The sequence below is a fragment of the Nyctibius grandis genome, chromosome 6 (genome assembly GCF_013368605.1).
Source record: "Nyctibius grandis isolate bNycGra1 chromosome 6, bNycGra1.pri, whole genome shotgun sequence".
In the NCBI taxonomy this organism is placed as follows: Eukaryota; Metazoa; Chordata; class Aves; order Nyctibiiformes; family Nyctibiidae; genus Nyctibius; species Nyctibius grandis.
In genome coordinates this window covers 38,069,428-38,089,486 of record NC_090663.1, presented here as the reverse complement: position 1 = coordinate 38,089,486, position 20,059 = coordinate 38,069,428, and the positions used below count along the sequence as shown (strand labels likewise).

General features: G+C 40.8%; 2 protein-coding genes across 3 annotated transcripts; one reads left to right on the top strand and one right to left on the bottom strand.

Annotated features, from left to right (window-relative positions):
* Positions 1-495: 495 nt before the first annotated feature.
* On the top strand, positions 496-16,201 carry ANKRD37 (ankyrin repeat domain 37). Of its 2 annotated transcripts, XR_011048403.1 has the most exons (6): positions 496-761; positions 1,092-1,244; positions 1,963-2,054; positions 2,586-2,812; positions 7,460-7,574; positions 15,299-16,201. XR_011048403.1 is itself a non-coding variant. In XM_068403499.1 (5 exons), exons 1-5 carry the CDS (start codon positions 735-737, stop codon positions 3,198-3,200), a joined length of 513 nt encoding a protein of 170 aa, XP_068259600.1. In that variant the 5' UTR covers positions 496-734; the 3' UTR covers positions 3,201-4,032. The 2 variants fall into 2 exon arrangements, 1 of the variants encoding a protein (XP_068259600.1); XM_068403499.1 differs by lacking the exons at positions 7,460-7,574; positions 15,299-16,201 and adding an exon at positions 3,187-4,032.
* Positions 3,085-19,992, bottom strand: UFSP2 (UFM1 specific peptidase 2). The gene is made up of 12 exons (XM_068403498.1): positions 19,799-19,992; positions 17,956-18,034; positions 15,824-16,004; positions 15,681-15,747; positions 15,202-15,359; positions 14,230-14,422; positions 11,911-12,057; positions 11,277-11,441; positions 9,305-9,429; positions 7,116-7,192; positions 5,515-5,639; positions 3,085-4,031 (listed from the first exon to the last, which is right to left on the bottom strand). The coding sequence occupies exons 1-12, from the start codon at positions 19,838-19,840 to the stop codon at positions 3,945-3,947; spliced, it is 1,446 nt and encodes a 481-aa protein (XP_068259599.1). The 5' UTR covers positions 19,841-19,992; the 3' UTR covers positions 3,085-3,944.
* Between the last annotated feature and the right edge of the window lie 67 nt (positions 19,993-20,059).

Here is a 20,059-nt window from a genome sequence, read left to right as displayed (position 1 = left end):
GGGAGCCGTGGGTGTCCCAGATGGCTGCATTTGTCACGCCTGTTCAGTCTCCTTCAGCCCGTGGCAGAGCTTGAGCAGGGATTTCTTTATGCTGACTTAAGCTTTTTGGGTGACAAATTCCAATTTAATCCTCATTTTAATTTTTTTTTCTTTCCTCCATCAAGTCTGCCTTGATACAGTCTATCCAAACCACTGGCAGAACGGCGTTGGGAGTTGGGCTCGGCTACCGCAATCAGGGGAATGTCACGGCTAATACCCAGCCCGGTCAGCCGGAGGGGCCGGGGTTCCCGAGGGCAGCGACAGGAGGGCTTCCAGGGCCGCCGCCGCACCGCCTGGCCCTCGCTCCCCGCTGCCCCGGATGGGCGGGCGGACGCAGCAGCCGGCGCTGCCCGCTCCCTGGGAGGGCGCCGGCTGCCGCTCCGGGGGTGCCTTCCCGGGCCTGCCCGTGACGGACGTGCCGGGCCGCCCCGCGCGCCATGGCCGCCCGCCCGCCCTGTTCCCGGCGCCCAGCCCCGCAGCGCCCCCGGGGAGGCCAATGCGGGCCGGGCGGGCGGCTGCCCTCCCGTGCGCTCCGCTTTGCGTACGTGCCGCTGCCGGCAGCGGGCGGGGGCGCGGGCAGCCAGGGCTTCCCCTGCCGCCCCATCCTGCGAGGTGCGGCGGACAGGGACATCTGCGGGCCGCCCCTCGCCGCCTCGGCCGCCCCGAGATCCCGGCGCGCTCGGCGGAGGGAGGCGATGCCGGTTCCCGAGCGCAGCGCGGAGGTGAGCGGTGGGGAAGGGCGGGCTGCTGCTTCTGCTTTACCGGGAGCCCAGCTGCGGAGCTGCATCAACTCCAGGTTGCCTGGGGTTGCTGATGGCTGTGTTGGGGCACTGCCGACGTCTATCGGTAGGTCTGGTTATGAGATTAAAAGCCAAAAAAGCCATGTTTGGATCGCTTTTTTTTTTTTTTTTTAAATGGCATTCTCAAGGAACAGAAAGGGCCGATGCTTTGCGAGGGGCATGTTTTCAGCTATGATGTAGTGTTCTTAAGACTTGCCGTGGCTTAGACTGGCAATAACATTGTGCATTTTTTTTTAATCTTGTTTATTTTAGTCTGGCAGTTTCAGCAATCTGTTTGAGGCAGGAACCGGTGTGAACGCACCTGCAGATGCCTTTGGTCAGTCTCCAGCTCACTTGGCTGCTTGGGGTGGTGAAGCGTTTTTCCTACTTTGGCAACTGCAGACAGGAGCAAATTTGAACCAACAGGTAAAAATAGAGTTTTGTTTCTCCCCCTTCTAACCTGGCATGTCAGTAAATCCAATTTATATTATTTACATATTTTTTTTTTATCTGAGAGGGGTTTTATATACACAGTTGTATTGCACAAGGTAGCTGGGGTTTGCTTATTTTAGAGTAACTTTATTCTAGCATGGACCACAAATCCTATCTATATTGTGTTAGTGACTTCATTTGCTACATATAATGCAATTTTCACACAGAGCTGCATCCAGTGTAAAAAACCCCTTAATTCTCTTACACAACCGAGTATTCCTTTTTCGTCTGAGATTTTGCCTCTACTTCCCAGTAAACATCAGGATTTTTCCTCTAGCTGCAAAGTTTAATTTGCTCATACCTCTCAGCTGGTAGCAGCAAGTTGTTGGTCACAGCAATCCCTGAACAGCGCTGAAAGGTGCAGTTGATCAGTGTACAGAGTATATTCTATGTAAATAGTCTTTCAGAAGGTAAAGGTTAAACAACGAGTATTGCATGGGACAGTATTTCTACCTTGCTGTGATGAATACACTAAACATTTAATGGCAGTTACTGAGTACACTTCACTAGCTAATACTCCTTTAATCTCTCTTTCAACTCATAACAAACTGGTACACAGAATAACACTCCATAAACAGTCATGTTGGAGAACAAGATAGCTTCATCCTATTCCCCTTCCTTTAAATGACTGCTATATATGAATTGTTTCTAGGATTGCCTTGGTGAAGCCCCGATTCATAAAGCAGCAAAAGTTGGGAGTTTGGAATGTCTTGCTCTCCTTGTTGCTGGTGATGCCAAAATTGAGTAAGATGAGCTACATTTAGTCATTTCAGTAACAGCATCAAAGGATATGTGTATTTTACCCAGTACTTTTTCTTGTTCAGAGCGAGCATGCTAAGACTGTAAATATAGCAAGACTATAGGCATAAGAGCAGTATTAAAAACTGCCATAAACACCAAAGCAGCACAGCATATTCGCCAGTGTTTAGTTCCATGTTAAAGACCTTCGTAGTAACTGCTAAGAGAATATTCCTGATCATAAGTTCTTGTTAGTTTTCCATTCTGACTAAAGCTGTGCTCACCTTCCTCTTGCCTTTCTGATACGCTAAGCCAGTCCTAGTCTGATGACAAACTTATTTTAAAATAATTAGTCCTTCTGGCATTTAATACCGGCCCTCTGTATCAGCACATCCCCATGCTACCCTTGACAAGCCTTCTTGGTATTGATTCTTCATACTTCTATCTGAAGTTACCACTTAATTAATCTTGACCAGTGCTTGCTCATAATACATATTCCAATTTAATTGAATGGTTATTGTTAATTCTGTGTTTCAGCTTGTGCAACAACAGTGGACAAACAGCAGCAGACCTTGCACTGGCTTATGGCTTTCTGGAATGTGCCAAGTTCCTCACAACAATTCAGCACACTCAGACAATGAAACTGAGAGGACAGTCTGGCTACTTACTAGGTGACAAACGCGGCTTGCTGAGAGAGGATCCAGCTGCACAGAAACAAGGAAGTGAAACTGGCAGATCCACAAGCAGGAAGAGAAGATCAGATGGTGTGTAATACCATTGGCTTACTACAATCCAGAGTATTTTTTGGGTTTTTTTTGGGTTTGTTTTTTTTTTTTAATGCTTTTGGCATTTAAGTAAATAAATTTGGTGTTAGATACGTAACAGTTGGATTTAGAAGCCTGCTAGTAAGGATCAACTTGCATAGGTATTTAAGATTATGGTCTTGTAAAAAATGGCTAGCGTACAGGGAATGCCACTGAAAGGGCTACTTTAACACAGGAGAAATAAAAAAAGAAACAGCAGGTACTTCTACTGATGGAGTAGCTCACAAAGACAGCATCTTTACTAACATCACAGGTGCATCCTAACATTTTGATTGCATTAGATACAGACTTATTCTTGTTTGTTCATCTGACAGATCTTGTCTCCTAGCTGACAAAAGAAGCAGTTTGTAATCCCAAAGTGAAATCAAGGGGAATCTGAAGCTTGAAGAAACATGACTGGACTATGCACTGAGCAGCCAGATATATGCTGGTACATTGTCTCCTTCCGAGAAGGAGGAAAGCTCGTTTATTTTTACTTCTTACAGAAGACCTTTTTTTTCCTCCTAGAATAGCTATATCCATACAGCTATAAATAAATGAGCATATAACAATTAATTCTCTCACTTTTTCTTCTGTTTAAATATGAGAACAAAGTTCATAAAATACAGTACATACAGCCATTTTTCCGTCACGTCTCTTCTAAAATGCTATCAACAGCACCAGCAGCAAATAATGCCTTTGAACAAATTCATAGTGCACTATACACCTCCCTATATGGAACCTGAAAGGCAGAAGACAGTTCCATCTTTTTGGCAAGAGAGAATTCCATAAAATAAAAGGATTGGGCATTTAATCTGTAAAGATTTTAGTATAATAAAAAATGCTGTATAAACATGAAGTTGTTCTAGCCAAAAGAAAAGAGTGTAAGAAATACATTTCACAGCAGACAACTTATTTTTAGAGGTTTCATTTAAAAAAAACCAACCCACTTCTTAGTTTAAATTACTCAAGCAACATTTCTATTTCAACTGGGTTTTGATTGACTTAAAGCATTACTCTGATAAATAACAAGACCGTTATATGTAGATCAGCTAGTATTCTGGCTTAGCATGTTCCAGCATAAGAGTGGAATTTAAATAGCTTTTGGTCGTTGAGGTAGGCACAGGTTATAATAGGCATCCTTGTTCCAAAACTCTGGGCCCTTCCATCCACACCAGCCCTGTCCAAGAATAAAGCAAGACAGCGTTTAAATCTACTACGAATTCTGTTTTTCCTATCTACTACTATTGGATCTATTTTATTTTACTAGCTTCAATCTAAGATGTATGAAATCTTTTCAAATATCTATGGAATGCAATGACACACCATTTTCAGGAGTTCTCCGCATGCCTGGAAACACGTTAACGGAAAACACAATGATCAAAAAACACAGAGAGATCAGTGTCTCTCTCCCCCCCACTTCCTCCCTCCTCACCCCAGCTCAGTTCCTAAAAAGTAGTATCTCTTCCCTGCCAGCCCCCTTCCCACTACCTCCTTCTGGTACAGACTAATATTATTCTGAAACTCTTATCATTCTCACAGTTTCCATTTCTCATGTCTGGAAGAATCCTTGCCTTCTCTGGTAATAGCTGCTATTTCAAAGCCAAACAGCTCTTAATATCAGAAGGTGTGCTGCTGATCATGATTTAGCAGAAAAACAGTTAACAAAGCTCTTAAGTTTGCAGAGTACCACATAATTATATGAGGTGTTTTTGAAGAAAAGAGCTACAAACTTACAAGTCCACCTCAGTTGGTCCCCTCCCCTCTTTTGATGAGGCAAGTGAGTTGTGCATGTAGTATTTTATTCTCCTGGACCATTCCTGAACAGCTTGTAGCCATACAGCCTTGGGTGCTACACGTGCTTTGGAAATGATTTCTTTCTGTATTCATTTCAAGCTTTGATCATTGTAGGGCTAGCAAAATGTTTTTTCAACAGCTTTTCTAGTTGGGCCCAACCCAAGCGTATCAAATAAAGACATGAAATAAAAGTTGTTATTTGCAACTTAATATGAAAACCAGAAAAGACATTGATTACTTATCACCTATAGGATGATTTAGTCACTTTCACAGTTTAAGTTTCTGACACAATGTTTACTGTTTCATAATGTGCTGTGTCATCCCTTTTAGTAGCTTTAAATACAGAAATAACATTACATACCCTTTAGTACTTTAGAGTTTTCCCAGATACTCAAAATGGCTCAGTACCTGCCCCTTAAACTTAGTTCAAGGCCTGATTTGAGAATGCCTCATGCTGGATTTTTTAAAAATTTTAAATAAATGGTTATCTTCTTTGCTTCAGTAACAGCATTTTACATGCTGAACAGATTTTTCTGTTCCATGCAAAATACCAAACACCTTTATTGTATGCACTACTGGGTAAAAGGGGAGATGGTTTAATTCAGAGAAAGTAAAGAACATTTCTTTGTACTATAACTTTATGTAGTTGCTGACCCAATATGTCTTCTCCAAAGACACTAAGTTTCAGAAACTAACAATAAGTAGCATATATACATGTTAACTGGGATCAACACTTCCTCCATAAGGAATGGAGGAGCCATAGAATGGCCAATTTGTATTTGGCTGTACATGATTTGTTTAATGCCAAAACATATGTATATACATACATATATGTGTGTATATATATAATGTGCATCAAGCCTCACCTTTTCCAAAATAACATGCATATCTTCTCCTCCAGTGTAATGTGGGTCTAGAATCAAATATTTTATGTGCCCTGTAATCTCATTCCAAGCCACTCCTAATATCGTGTGAGCCAAAATACCACCACCTAAAACGAGAGGAACACAAATTGCTCAAATTTTTCACTGAGATTGGCTAAATGTGCAAGCCTAAAATAAAACCACATTAACAGATCAGCTTGGTTATAAAAAATTATTCTGAAGCCGTGCTACGTAAGATTCTTCACATTATTAAACAACCTATCCTTACTACAACTAGGGAAGATTACTTATTTTACTTTACTGACTACAACTAGAGAATTTACTTTCCAAATTTCTTCCATGTCAGCAAGGCAGGTTAAATCCTCAGCACTTCCACCAGATGAAGTCAAGAATATTTCAAACATCTGTTTTGCTCACTTTGTCTTTAAAGAAAGTGAACTGTAGAAAAGGAATCTGGAAAACTTCCTAGTTGTAAAAGGACTAAAATTAGAACAGAAATGAGAATTTCTGGATAAGGGTTATCTGCTGTTTTCTACTAAGTTCCATCACTGGATATTAGGGGCAGAGGAGTAATTTCTGCCTCCCCTTTCTCTAGCCTGCAAACAGGAAAAGAGGATATTTTGACGAGCTGGCCACAGGTCAACTCTTGCATGTTTCTTTCGGATAGCACGAGGAGTTTACATCCTTGGGATACTGTAGTAATGACTCCACACAACAGATGACAGGAATTGCAAAAACCCCAAGAGAACACAAGGAAAAAAAAAACAAAACAAAACCCACCCCAAAAGCCAACTGCTGCCTCTCCCAACAACAACAATAAAAATTAAACCAATCCACAACACAGCATTACAGGGAAAGATAAGTTACAGACTAAAAGATTTTTCAATATCGGATTCTAAATTCTTGAAATTCAGACAAAAAGGTTGCTGAAAGGCCAAGAATATTTCATACCAAAATCTGGACTTTTGCCACCTCTAATTTGAGCATTACTCTATCTTTATGGAGTGCCAAATATGGATTGCGAAAATTGCTAAAATTAAGGTTTTATCAAAGCGGAAAATGATATTTTCAATATTCTTTATTTTCTAAACCACGGCTATCTTGGAAATAGTTCAATTACAGTTATGGTGTTCTTACAAGTGCCATTTCTTATGTTACCAACATCTCCGATTATTAAAACTGGTCTTAAAAAGAATTTGGATAATACCCTTCTCTTCAAAGCCAGATAAACGCTACTCTTCCGTGATAGGAGGTTTTGGGGAACTGTAAGAACTTTCGCTCCTCTAGAGAGCGGAAGTCAGCTCTTGAGTTCTGACTTTAACAGCACCTTTTACGAACACCATTTAGATTGACTTTTGTTACCAGGTTTAATACTGAGCTTGGGAGAAATACCGAGTGAAAAGATACCAGCCAGAGGAAATTGCATTGTCTTCCAGGCTCCCTTGGGAAAAGCCTAATTTTTAATTCATCTAGAGTTTTGATTAATTCTTGTACAGTAAACTGAATGACTTCTAATTGAAATGAAATTCAGCATAGGGAGGCCACACACTTTCACTGGAATTCTTCGATACTCAGGCACTTACCAATCATAACTGGAGTTCCTTCAGTCTTGAAATGATTAGCAAGCTCTCTTCCCTGCAATGCTAGTTCAGAACCCTGGCTAGGTAAGAAAAACAACAATAGATTTGTCATCCTCACTAGGCTTAATTCTCTAATTATCCTTTATACTCCTTAACTGCACAGGTAACTGATTAGAAAGTGGCTTAGAGTTTTCCTGTGTAAACATCCTGGGACCATCTGAAAAAGAGTTTTTTAATGCAACTTGAAGATTCTGGTTGGACCCATGAACCTGCTGTAAGCTTAGTTGCCACTGGAGCACCTGGAGTCACACAGCTTCTAACACATGTCTGGTGCTTGTCTCCCACAGCAGGGACAGCTGGTGAGCCCCAATGGCTCCCTCGAAGTGGCTGAAAAACAGACTGGCTACATCTGTCAGCAAGGGGGAGCTGAAGTAACAGAACTTAATCAGAAACATAACAAAGGTAAGGTGTTGATAAAGGTGTGTATAATGACATCTCTTAAGACAAGTTTCCATTGTAATTGCACAAGCAACTGCAGTACTCATACCCAAGTTGTCTTTAAAAATCAAATCTCAAACATCATTAGTAACCTGTTCAAAGCAACACCGAACTTAGCTTTGTTATCATCTCCCTGCTTTCCTTTTCAACTATGGGGACCAGCCACAGACTAAAGAAGCCTACATGGAAGAGAAAGGCACACACACAATACATGCACATACTCCAGGATTTGGAGCTGAAGACATGTGTCTGATGGAGACTCTTATTCCACTTAGAAGACTGACAGTACTCCCAAAAGAGGTGGCAGAAGCTAGGCAAGGAAATGAATACAGATATTTTTAATATATTGTCTTTGTATTTCTTCATATAGTGGTTAACCTTTTGAAAACCCAAAGAAAGCCTGTGTGCCTGCTTCTCAAGTCCCTGGAGAGATGGATTAAATGCAGACAGAATACAAAACTGGAACTCTGGAAAACGGTGCATTTACAATAATGGATTCAGTACTACTGTTGCTAGTGCAGCTGTGAAGCCTTATTTCCATAAAGAGTTAGACGTGCTAGCTGGAAATAAGCCCAAGACAAAAATGCTATCTACTGCCAGGGACCAGCTGAAAAAGCTGCACGACATTTCTTCTGCTCAGCATGGTAGTGATATTGGCTTTTCATAATCCTGAAAAACATTGCTGCTCCCATGTAGCAGCACTATGAGCAATCCTACCCAGTTCACAAAGGAATCTATTCTATATTCCTATGTGCAGGAATAAAAACCTTCATACTGGCAGGGCCTGTCACAGCTGCTATAAATAATAGGTGGATCATCTGCAAATATAAGCTCTGGAACAAAAAAAGATTAAAATTGGCTGTATAAAGCTTTACAAAATATTGAAGAACTGAACTATTTTCCTACCATTAAGAATCACCATCGCCATGGTCACATTCTCTTTTAGAATATCTACAGTAGAATTTACTCTAAATAAACATAACTCACAAGTAGTATTTTGTTCAACTAGAATTTTCATACACCCTAAGTTAGTATATATTCTTTCTTTCATGATTGTATTTATCACAAAATGTTCAGGGATTTGTTAGTCTGCTTAGTGCTGCCTAAATGATAAAAATCCATTACTTCTGATAAACACTGAACATTATTCTTTTTCTCCCAAATATATTTGTAGGGTTCTTTATTGTGTATGAGAGCGTTGGATTGTCAGAATGGAAACAAATCCCTTGTTTTATCTGTCACACAAACCCAGAAAAGAGAACGCTATTTCCAGGCTGCTTAGCAATTTGACTCAGTCCTGAACTGACAGGTTAGCTCTGTGGAAGAAGTACTAATTTACTGTCAGTGCACATTCAGTTCACTACGAGTACCAGACTGTGTGCCTGCTTCAAAAGTTATGTTTGTGGTGCAAAGGAATAGGCTGAATTCCACATCAGTTTGCATACCATTAAGCAATTTTATAGCAACTGCAAACCAGAATGCCAAGCCCACAAGAAATTTAGCAACACCTTCCTTTGTAAGCACTTAGCACAACCAAAGGCAGGGATACAGGGTTTATGAACAAGGAACCCTTAAAAGATTTATTATCTCTTTTATTATCCCTGTTATCCCATGTATTGTAATGGTAATTTGCATTTTAAGGCATTCAGTCTTTTTAATAATTACTCAGCTATTAAACAGGTATTGATTCTTACCTGACAAATAATATTTTTGATGTTATTCCAAAAAGCTGATTCAAAACAAGCTGTACCTCAATTGAACCAATCCATTGCCGTGACCCAACAAATGCTGCAGGCTTGTCTCCAGCATCAACCAGTGCCTTTGCAACATCACGATGAAGAAGAAAAACAAACGTTAACAACATATAGTAGGCAATTCCAGCACTTTTTGTGAACAAAGTTGCTTTATATATATGGGAATGTGTTTTGAACCTAGCCGGTCAAAAGCAGACAAATGGATTTCAAATTCATTCAATGCAGTTCTGTTTTGGAAATGTCACTTGAACACTAATACAGACAGTGCCTATAAGCACAGAATATAACCCCAGGTCCACAGGCAGACTTCAGGCTGGGAGGGTGAGCACTGAGCTCTCTAATAATGGAGGGCATCATTTGTACTGCAGAATCCCCTTCACAGACTGAAGCACCTGGATTCCCATTCAAAGCATCTCAGAAAAGCATCTATAACATAGTGCTCTGAGGAAGAGGCCACTGAAATACACCCAAGGTTGTGGTTTATTTTAAACTCTTCTCCATTCTGAGGCTTATACGTTACACGCAGCACTTGAGAGGGGCCTTTTCCACTCAGGATACAAAGCCCACAAAGTCTCCTGAAGGCTACTGCCCTCTTCTAGATGTCTAAAAATACTTCAGGAGCACAGGGACTTCAGTTGCTTTTACGTTTAGTTGTGGACTGAGAAACACTCAGGAAACGCAGTTTTAACTTTAGTGCTCACATCCCTATCAATTATGGACTGAATCAAACTTTGCTAAAAACATTCAGTACATAAATATAACACAACGAACTATTTTTATAAGACTGAGGATAACTGCAGTATTTCTTGCTAGGCATACAATATTAGCTACCCAAGCCTACAGGTTTTCTTCAGTGTGTCAACAGAAACAAACATATTCAGGTATGCATTCGAATTCACAATAGAAAAAAGTGAAGAAGAGTTCAAAAGACAGGAAAAGCCCACTACTCTCTGTCTCCATTTAGCGCGCACCCAGGGCTAAACAATGGCCAGTTGTTCTACCACCCAAGACCCCTCCCCAACTGAGAAAGGGAATTGGGAAAAGGAGGGAGACTTGTAGGCTGAAATTTAAACAGATATGATACAATAAGAAAACCAATATCAATACTAATACAAAAGACACAAAGTTATACTCAGCCCATAGAGTGGTGGCAAGTCCCTCCAGAGACTAACCATTGAGGAGAAGGCAAAAAAGGGAGGGATGGGAGGGGCTCTTTGCTCTCCCCTACCCAGCAAGCTTTCCCATTTATAGTAAACCTGATGTTAAATGTTATAGAATACACCTGTGGGCCAGCCTGGGGCAGCTGCCCTGGCTGTCACTGCTAATTGCCTTGATCACCATCCCACGGCTGGCCACAAACTGAAACAAAATGTAACAGAACAGTGATTCTATAAATTTTATCCCTGCAAAACCAGGACATTCTCAAAGGCAAAGTTGCAAAAGCAAGCACTAAATCAATGCATAGCATTGGAGAGTAATCCAGCTGTCACTGAAGACAAAAGTCAGTTTTAAAACTGATTTTAATGTGACACATTGGGTTCTTTGTTTTCTTTCATTAGGCAAAACCAGTGAAAATGTCATAATCATTATGTGTTCCTTGGATTAGTGTTCTATTAGAAGCGAGCTTCTAATAGAACACTAATCCAAGGAAATTTTTTGAGGACTATTTTAATGAGTCTTATTTGTACTTATTTACCAGTGTCACCTGACACTGATAAACATTTGGACACAGATCTTCTATAATAAAACTTGTTAAAAATAGTAATTCAGAACTACTATAGCTCAATTTAAGAGATAAAAATATCACAGAAATCTGAAGTCTTAAAATATATGAATTTGATATTTTAAAAATAATCTATACAAACTTTTCTAGATAACCATGCATAAAATAGTCAGCCTAAATGTTCTGTACCTGTTGAATTTCTTTGTGTGTCGGTATAGGTGTATCAATGTAACCTTGGTGTTTGAACCAAGAACAGATTGTCTGCAAAGACCGATAGGCACAGCCCCAACCACTGTCATCGATCCGATCCTGCATATAGTGGTGATAACTATATACGCCATGTACTAAATAAACCTGCACAGAAAGAGATAATACAAATGCATCTGATCACACTCACATCAATTTTCAGAGAAGTCATACGACTTGTCACTTGCACTGTAAAAGCTTTCAATTGGGGATTGCAAATCTTTAGAACTGAACGGCTGTTATTCACACATGATGACTCATCCTTTTTTTGTCACCTAAACATTTCCATTCATAGTTTCAGTTTCTGAGAAACATTTAGCTCCTGGTTCTGAGAAACTTCCAAAATACATACTAAAAATGTGTACATCCTTTTCCAGGAAAATGCCATTTCTTTGGGACAAATATAGCTAAAGCAATGCTATTTTATGCAGAGAAGCCCTTTTGCTTCAAAGGCCAAGTCTGTTATTTCACTCTCTCTCATCTGTACAATATTGACTGTCTAAATTACTTCTTTTAACAACAAATCTCAAGAAAAATAAAAAAATACTTTCTTACAAATGTTTCAGTTTAAACTTACCATACCAGACTCTGTACCAGGTGAATTAAGATGTAAATGGGGATTTCTGAGATATCCATCCTTATATGGTTCATTTGGAAAATGATAAGCATTTGCTCTCTTGAAATATGGTCTGTCACAAGGGAGATTGAATAAGCCATGTAATTCCTATGTGCAAGTTAGAATAAAAATAAAGAGCACAATTCAAATTTTGGATTAAGAGAAACATCACATTGTAAGTAACAACAGAGACATGAACAATTTTAAGAGCATAGTTTAGTAAATTTAATTAAGCAGATTTTAATATATTAATATGCAGCGTGTATGTTTACTACTAGATCTCACCTCTCAAAGGAAGCTCACGCAGGCTTCCTTCCCATCTAAGGGCCCACTATTTTATGCAGTCCTGTCACATAATGCCTGCCACTGGAGCCCCACTCAAGGTATCACGAGTGACAAGTGTCTTATGAAAGTACGGTAAAATACACCACAACAGGAAAGGATTACAGTTTTATCCATGTAGTAGTGTAGATATACACACTCTGAATTATAATCTTAACCAGTATTGAAGGCATACAAATAACCACATACTGAGACAAAGTAAAGATACTGGCTGATGGTTTAAGCAGATTCAGCCTCTTTTTTAAATCTCTTAAGCACTGTTTACAACACAGCAGCCACATTTAAAGAGATATATTATCTTATTTCAGAGAGCTTAAGAGTGAAAGGAATGATGAGATCAACTAGGATAATGTGTGTAACACAGCTAATACATTTTAGGCAGATGACCCAACACTGAACCCAACTACATTAGCTATGGTAATGCTCAGCAATCAGTGGGTAAGAGTGAACGGAAGACATGGCAGGAAAGACTTGATGTGCCACCAATGCCTGAGGCCTCTGCAAATGCAAGGAATAGATTAGGTTTTATATACCCCGTAATGCTTCACATGGAAGAAGAAAACGAAAAATCCCCATGGCTTCTACGCCTCTAAAGCAGCAGTAGATTCTTTCCCCACTCTCGGTATGTGTAACTGTGTGACCTGAACAGGTATCTGCCAGGTACATGTCTCAATCTGAAAGGACTGCCACATCAGAACATCACAGAATCAATCAGGTTGGAAGAGACCTCTGGGATCATCGAGTCCAACCATTGCCCTGACACCACCCTGTCAACTAGACCACGGCACTAAGTGCCATGTCCAGTCTTTTCTTAAACACATCCAGAGATGGTGACTCTACCACCTCCCTGGGCAGCCCGTTCCAATGTCTAATGGCCCTTTCTGAAAAGAAATTCTTCCTAATGTCCAACCTGAACCTCCCCTGGCAAAGCTTGAGGCTGTGTCCTCTTGTCCTATCGCTAGTTGCCCGGGAGAAGAGGACAACTCCCACTCCGCTACAACCTCCCTTCAGGTAGTTGTAGACTGCAATAAGGTCACCTCTGAGCCTCCTCTTCTCCAGGCTAAACAATCCCAGCTCCCTCAGCCGTTCCTCATAGGTCATACCCTCCAGACCCTCCACCAGCTTGGTCGCCCTCCTCTGGACTCGCTCCAACACCTCAACATCTTTCTTGAAGTGCGGGGCCCAGAACTGGACACAGCATTCAAGGTGCAGCCTCACCAGTGCCGAGTACAGAGGGACGATCACTTCCCTAGACCGGCTGGCTACACTATTCCTAATAGAGGCCAGGATGCCACTGGCCTTCTTGGCCACCTGGGCATACTGCTGGCTCATGTTTAGCCGGCTGTCGATCCTCAGCCCCATGGTTCCACCTCATCCATATTCCTGTTTCTAGATATGCCAACTCAGAAGGCAAAAAAAAAAAACAAAAGCTAGCTAAGGCTGGTCAGCTGTGAGCCACAAAAAGCAGCACCCCCCTCAACAAACAAATCAACAACACACAACCCTGAGAAAGAAAGCAAAACAAACAGAAAACCCCCAACCCTTTCAGGACACGCGTTAAAGCCCGAAAGTAATAACATGCTATAAGTAATCTGATATTCTACCATGGAAGTGGAGAAATTCAAAGAATACAATACCAGAAGTAAAATTTACATAAAACCTATCTAAAACAAATCCCATGTAGTTTTGAAGTTTCTGTTGTTCCCTTACAAAAATTAGATCTAGCACATTTATAAAATAACTTCTAATAAATCAAGCTTCCACATTCAGTATGCTGCTTCAGTTATAATAAAACTAAATTTAAAAAATAGCAGTATCTGTTAGTATTTATTCTACGGTGGCTACATGAAAAGCTTTACCACTGCTTCAGTTACAAAAATAATAATTAAAACTTTTTTTGTTTAAAAATCAGGTTCTGTTAGTATTTGTTGGCTTTACCTTTCTGTAACTTTCCAGCTGATCATCTGAAATACCTGTGGGATACGAGACTGTTACAAGGTGATTTTTTCCTGGTAACATGAAATGAAATTGTTCTGGTACCACAATTGATGTTCCCTTCATATATTTCATGATACATCCTTCCATGTCAGTTAATTGCCTGTGAATTGCTTTTACCAGGAGATTCTGTACCCTGTGAAGTATAACGGAGAATACTGAAATAATAGAACAGCGATGGTGAAACATTTTCTCTCATAGCTCTGATAGTTATACAATTACTTATATGCACATTTGCACCTGGTCTGATGAACTTACTACTTCCACTCCCACAGAGAAAGACAGAACCTCACTGTGCTTTACTCAAAGCATGTCTGCACACAGAAACTACTCCCTAGTGATTCAACCCTCCAAAGTGCAAGTACCCTGGTCTCATATCAGAAACAAAACCATTATGAGTATTTGCCGAAATAAAAGTTACGTATATGACTAGATTTTTTTTTTTTACATTTTATCCACCCCGTTTAGCATCCTGCAGAGACAAATCCTATGGAAAAAAATGCAAGGGAAAAATACAGAGGAAGTCTCCAATGTTTTCCACCTTCACCTACCCAGCTGCAGCCCCTAAGGTAGTACTGACATTACAAAGACTCATCAAATACACTCCAATTCTCACTTGTATACACACATAAGAATTTTTAGAACATTTTCCGGACTTTCTCAATTCCTTGCTAAGCAATGGTTATCAATCAGACATTGATAAACTGAATTTTTTGTAGATAGCATAAGGATTGTGTCTCAAGATCATTAAAGCTAACAGCTGTCTACAGGAGCTTTTATTATTTACACAGTTAAATTCCATTACAAAAATACTATATGCTACTTCATTAAACTGATGAATGATAGCTTTACTTCATTATTTCAAGAAAAAGCAGAAATGAAGCTGAAAAATTGCAAATTCAGGATAACACTTACTTTCCCCACGTTTCCTCTGGAGAAACAGAGACAACAACATCAACTGGTAATGTCATATTAATGTAGTGGTGTCCCTTATTTTCTCTTTCAATGACAGGAGCCAAAGCAGCTAACGACGATGTCATTTCCAACATGAGGTCTATATTGACTATCTGCTGCTGCAGAGAATAAAGACACCAACAGTACATCAACAACACATGCACCAAGAAGGCAAAAGTAAGATTGTAGATATTTGATATCAAACTCAGTAACAAAATACTTAGGTTAAAAAAAGCTAGTAATGTTAAAGACAAACTTCTATGTGCTGATCTACTGTAGATGGATCTCTGCATTCACAATGAGTCTCAATAACTTTAAAAGGATTCTTTTAAGTCGTGTCAATGTGTATTTGTGTACAGAAAAGCCTGGGGAGGGCAGATCTAAAAATGTTTAAATGGTAAGTTGTCTGATATAATTTATTAGTGTGGTGAGACACATACCGTATCTTGTAACTTTTTATCCTTTTTTTTGCCAAGCTTTCGTTTGGTCTCATCCTCTTGATCAAATCTGAAATATCAAGAGAAAGAGAAATTTCTGTAATATGAAATTAATCTATAACAAAAAAAAATTTAAATATACTCACTGTATAAATCGTCTTATCTCCTTACAAGCAGAATCATCAGTCAGCTCTGGAACAGTGTTCATACCAGTGTTAGGCCACACATAGACTGAACTGTGGCAAATTCTTAATACAAGAACATCTGAGGACAGTTTGTTTGCAAGATCACTGAAAACATATCCTAATGCCTTTTTTGTTGATGCCTCTGAAACACAATAAGGATACAATTAGCCTAGAAAATTCCCTCACTTTTGTCATAGCTACCAGGCATATATTTTAAAAAAAATTACATGTTTTGACTTGGAATAAACACGTAAGTGCTGTTATGATCAGAAAAATGGCTATGTAAACAAAAACTGAGATAAGATTTCACTTAGGTCTGTCTCAAACATTCACACTCACACCTGCCTGAACAGAAGTGTACTGTTTCTCTCAGATGCTATCAAACATGAAGAGTTGAATGATTTACAGAAGAATAACCTACACTGTAGTCGATTCTCACATCAATAACTCTTAACCAAGCCTACAGTTGCCAAGGAACTTCTATGTACAGACAAACTTCTACGTATGGTTATATTTGAATCTGTCCAGGATTTACTCAAAAGACTCATCTGAGTCACATGTTTCTGACTTCCTATCATTATTCAGACATACAAACCAAAACCATACTAATTTTTGGAAAAGCAGGGCCTACACTGCAGCTGCAAATCAAATTCTGGCCAACATAAACCTGTAACTGTAAGCCACACCTTAGTCAGCCTAAGTCTTTATTACCAGTATAGACTGTTGTCTTTCAGAGCTTGACTTGACTTTTTAAGTTTCACACACTCCTTACAACCTGAACCAATACTGGATATGACAGAGCAACTTTTGCACATTACCTGCATTGTTTTCCTCACTGAGGAGATTAAAAACCATTACTTAGAATGCAATAATTTATACAAAGCCTAACAAGCTATCAAAGACTATGCTGAATTGTATTTCTTTAATGCATTAACTTAGATTTGGGCATTATTAGTTGACTTTTGCACTAGAAGTCTGCAAAAACTACAGTAAAAGAAAAATCCAATGAAACCTAATGTATTTACAGAATCAACTAGATTGAAATGACCTCTAGGATCATCGAGTCCAACCTTTGACCTAACGCCAACTAGACCATGGCGCTAAGTGCCATTTACCTAAATGTCCTCCAAAAGAAAAACCTCACTGCCTTCAAAAGGAGTGGTCTGCCATATATACACATTAACAGGTGTGAATACCCTACACTTGGACAATCTGAGTATCACTCTGCTTCACTGTGGTTAAAATTCACTACACTGTAAACAAAGTCAAATAAATAGTCTTTCTCTGAGGATGCAATTCACAAAAAGTTGCTATGCATTACGCCAACGTATTCAACGTTTCTATTCCACATCACAAACTGAAATGAGCCAAAGTTCCTTTTCAAGGTTCACTAGCACCAAGTTCAGAGTTTCTAGTAAAGACATGTCCTTTTAAAACACAGAATGAGCTACAGTTGAGCTAAAGACACCCTCCTTCCATGCTCCACCCTATGATAGCTCAATGGCCGCTGACAGCCTCAAGCAGAGTTTCTGAAGTGAATGTCACTTTACTGTAAGACTGTGGGACTAGAGGAGCCTCTTAATGCCATATGGTGTAGTCCCTTGTTATCACATGGAACTGCAGTACTCAATCCTGCCATAATTAGGTAGATTAGTAGTTCATATTCTCTACTGCTCTAGAAAGACTGGACCACAATCTTAAATCTGTATTATTAATATAATCCTGTATAACCAAATTCATTGTCATTAGGTTATTCTCTGTTTGCTTAGAACTTCATGGTCAACTTTGGATTCAAACTGAAAAGTGATCCCAATACCATAACCATAAGTAGGAAAAATATGTAAATAAAACGACCTAAAAACAGCAATTTAAACTTTACTTCAAATTAAAATAAAAAACATACAATGGAAAAAGACTGTCAGAAAATTAATGGAGATAAAGAATAACATTTTTTTGTACTTGATCTTTATGGGTTTGGGAAGAAGCACTTAACAACTGGTGAAATGCCAAGAAAATAAACATCATAACTAGTTTATTAGTAAAAGGTCATTTATATAAATGTTAAGAAATCTGTTATAGTCTTATAGACACACCATCAGTAGTTGCCAGCTGAAATGCAAGATCCAAGCCTCCTCTTATTCTAAAGAGTATGTCCATAGCTTCTAGAATTACCTAAGGAGAAAAAAGAAGCAATGAAAATGAATAGTTATTTCAACATGCTTTCTCTCAAGTTACAATTGACTGTTAATATACCACAGTGTGCAAGCACACTGGTAATTACTGCAGCTGCTCAGGGTACAGAAGGCCAGTGAATAAACAGGGAAGTGAGTGGCACAGCAGCACATAGTTGCCAGAGCCAGTACCTCAATTACATGAGTACTGCTACAAACACAGTCCTTAAAACACATTTCCTACCTAAACAAGAAAGTCTGAATTTTATACTTTTACCATGTAGAGATATCTTGGGTAAAATGTCATTGTTTCCCATTTTATGAGTCTTCTTCTAGTTCAAGTAAATCACAGACTGCTCCGAGCATTAAAACAGAAAGGTAATTAAGCACATCTGTAAGTGTGCATTTACCTTGGTTAGGAAATTACAGCTTCAGAGAAAGAAAAAAAAGAAAAAGGGTCACACCCCCTCCCCCCCCAAACCCAGGCTGAGTTTCACATTTGACAAAACAGCTGCTTATGCCTGCACAGAGACCACCCAGCTGTTTCTTTCCCCTTCCGAAGTCCCTGCTCTGTGTCCCCACAACTGCTCACTGCAGACATTTTAACATGAACTTCATCAGAGAACTCATTCCCATGGAAAACCACCCTTTTATTGAGAGAAGACTTTTTCAGCCAGATCAGTTCCCAGTCAAGTTCAACATATCACTACAAAAACAGCTGCGCCAGTACAGTGAGGAACAGCAGGTGACAGCCCAGAAGAGTGTGGGTACTGCCACTCTAAAAAACCCCACCAAACATCTGTAAGCATAATTACACTAAGACCCTTTGGAAAGAGTTATCGCATAACTGCTAACAAAGTACGGGAATCTCCCAGGTGCAATGCTATCATTATTCATAAAATAAAAGAACCAAAACATAGGACTAATTTTCTTTCCATTAAAAGTATTCTAAGCAGAAATACACAAAAAGATATGCACGTCTGATGAAAAAATAAGCATCTACACTTTTAGTGTCGGGGGAAGGATTTTCAGGTTTCCGTGGTTCTGGAGTGCCAAAGTTTACACCAAGAAGCAAAAAAGGCAAGATTGCAATGTCTAATGTTTTGGTTCCTGAAGTGTAATCCTGAACTATTTTAGATGACAGAGTTATCTACGTTAACAAGGTCTTGGAGTGTGGGGTCCACAAGTGCGAGCATGTGAAAAAAAGTCTGTCTGGGTTCATGTGAAAGATGTTTTTTATTTGAATTATTACAATGTAAGAATAACGTCCATGAATGAAAAGCAGAGCTCTGCAAAAGGAGTAAGCGAGGATCTGGCCTTTTGATAGCGGCTCATCACGGATGATGAGGTCTTCCCACAAATCCCCGACCACAGCCACGCAGGCCGAGACCCCCGGGGCGAAGGGGAAAGGCTGCTGCGAGGGGCGGACGAAAGGGCACCGCGGGCGGTGCCGCTGCCCCGTCTGACACCACCCGGGCCCTGCAGACAGGGCCTCGCACCCGGAGTTGCCCAAGGGGCCTCGACAACTCCCCCCGAGCTGCCCCGGGGTCTGAAGGCCCAAACACCGCCGCGGCGCACCCGCCCGCTCGCCGCAGACCGCTCCCCCGCGGCCGTTTCGGGGAGGGGGGACGGCCGGGGGGGGTCTCTAGGGCAGGGGCAGGGCCCCGGCCCCGCTACCACCCCAGCCCGAGAGGGAGCCCCCCCCACTCCCCGCTGAGGACAGACCCACCACCCGCGGGGTGCCCCACGGAAGGGGCGGACTCACCACGTCCGTCAGCGACGCCGCGGGCGCCGAGGCCGGCCGCATCCTCCCCGCGCAGGCGCACCGCTGCTGCTGCTGCTGCTGCTGCTGCTGCTGCTGCTGCTGCCGCCGCCGCCGCCGCCGCCCAGGGGCCGCAGAAGGCGGGGGCGCGGCTCGTCCGCTCTCCCCGGTAGGAGCCGTTCGGCGAGAGCCACGTGACGGCTGCCCCCCCCGCCCTGCCCCGAACACCCGCCCTGCAGTGCTGCGCAGCCGTGACCGCCTTGG

Coding starts and splice junctions, on each gene's coding strand:
- UFSP2 (XM_068403498.1), bottom strand. CDS start 19,840: ATGCGGCCGGCCTCGGCGCCCGCGGCGTCGCTGACGGACGTG. Junction 15,360..15,680: donor ATAAAAAGTTACAAGATACG/GTATGTGTCTCA, acceptor TATTCTCTGCAG/CAGCAGATAGTCAATATAGA. Junction 9,430..11,276: donor CACACAAAGAAATTCAACAG/GTACAGAACATT, acceptor GATGTTGCAAAG/GCACTGGTTGATGCTGGAGA.
- ANKRD37 (XM_068403499.1), top strand. CDS start 735: ATGCCGGTTCCCGAGCGCAGCGCGGAG. Junction 762..1,091: donor TTCCCGAGCGCAGCGCGGAG/GTGAGCGGTGGG, acceptor TGTTTATTTTAG/TCTGGCAGTTTCAGCAATCT. Junction 1,245..1,962: donor GAGCAAATTTGAACCAACAG/GTAAAAATAGAG, acceptor AATTGTTTCTAG/GATTGCCTTGGTGAAGCCCC.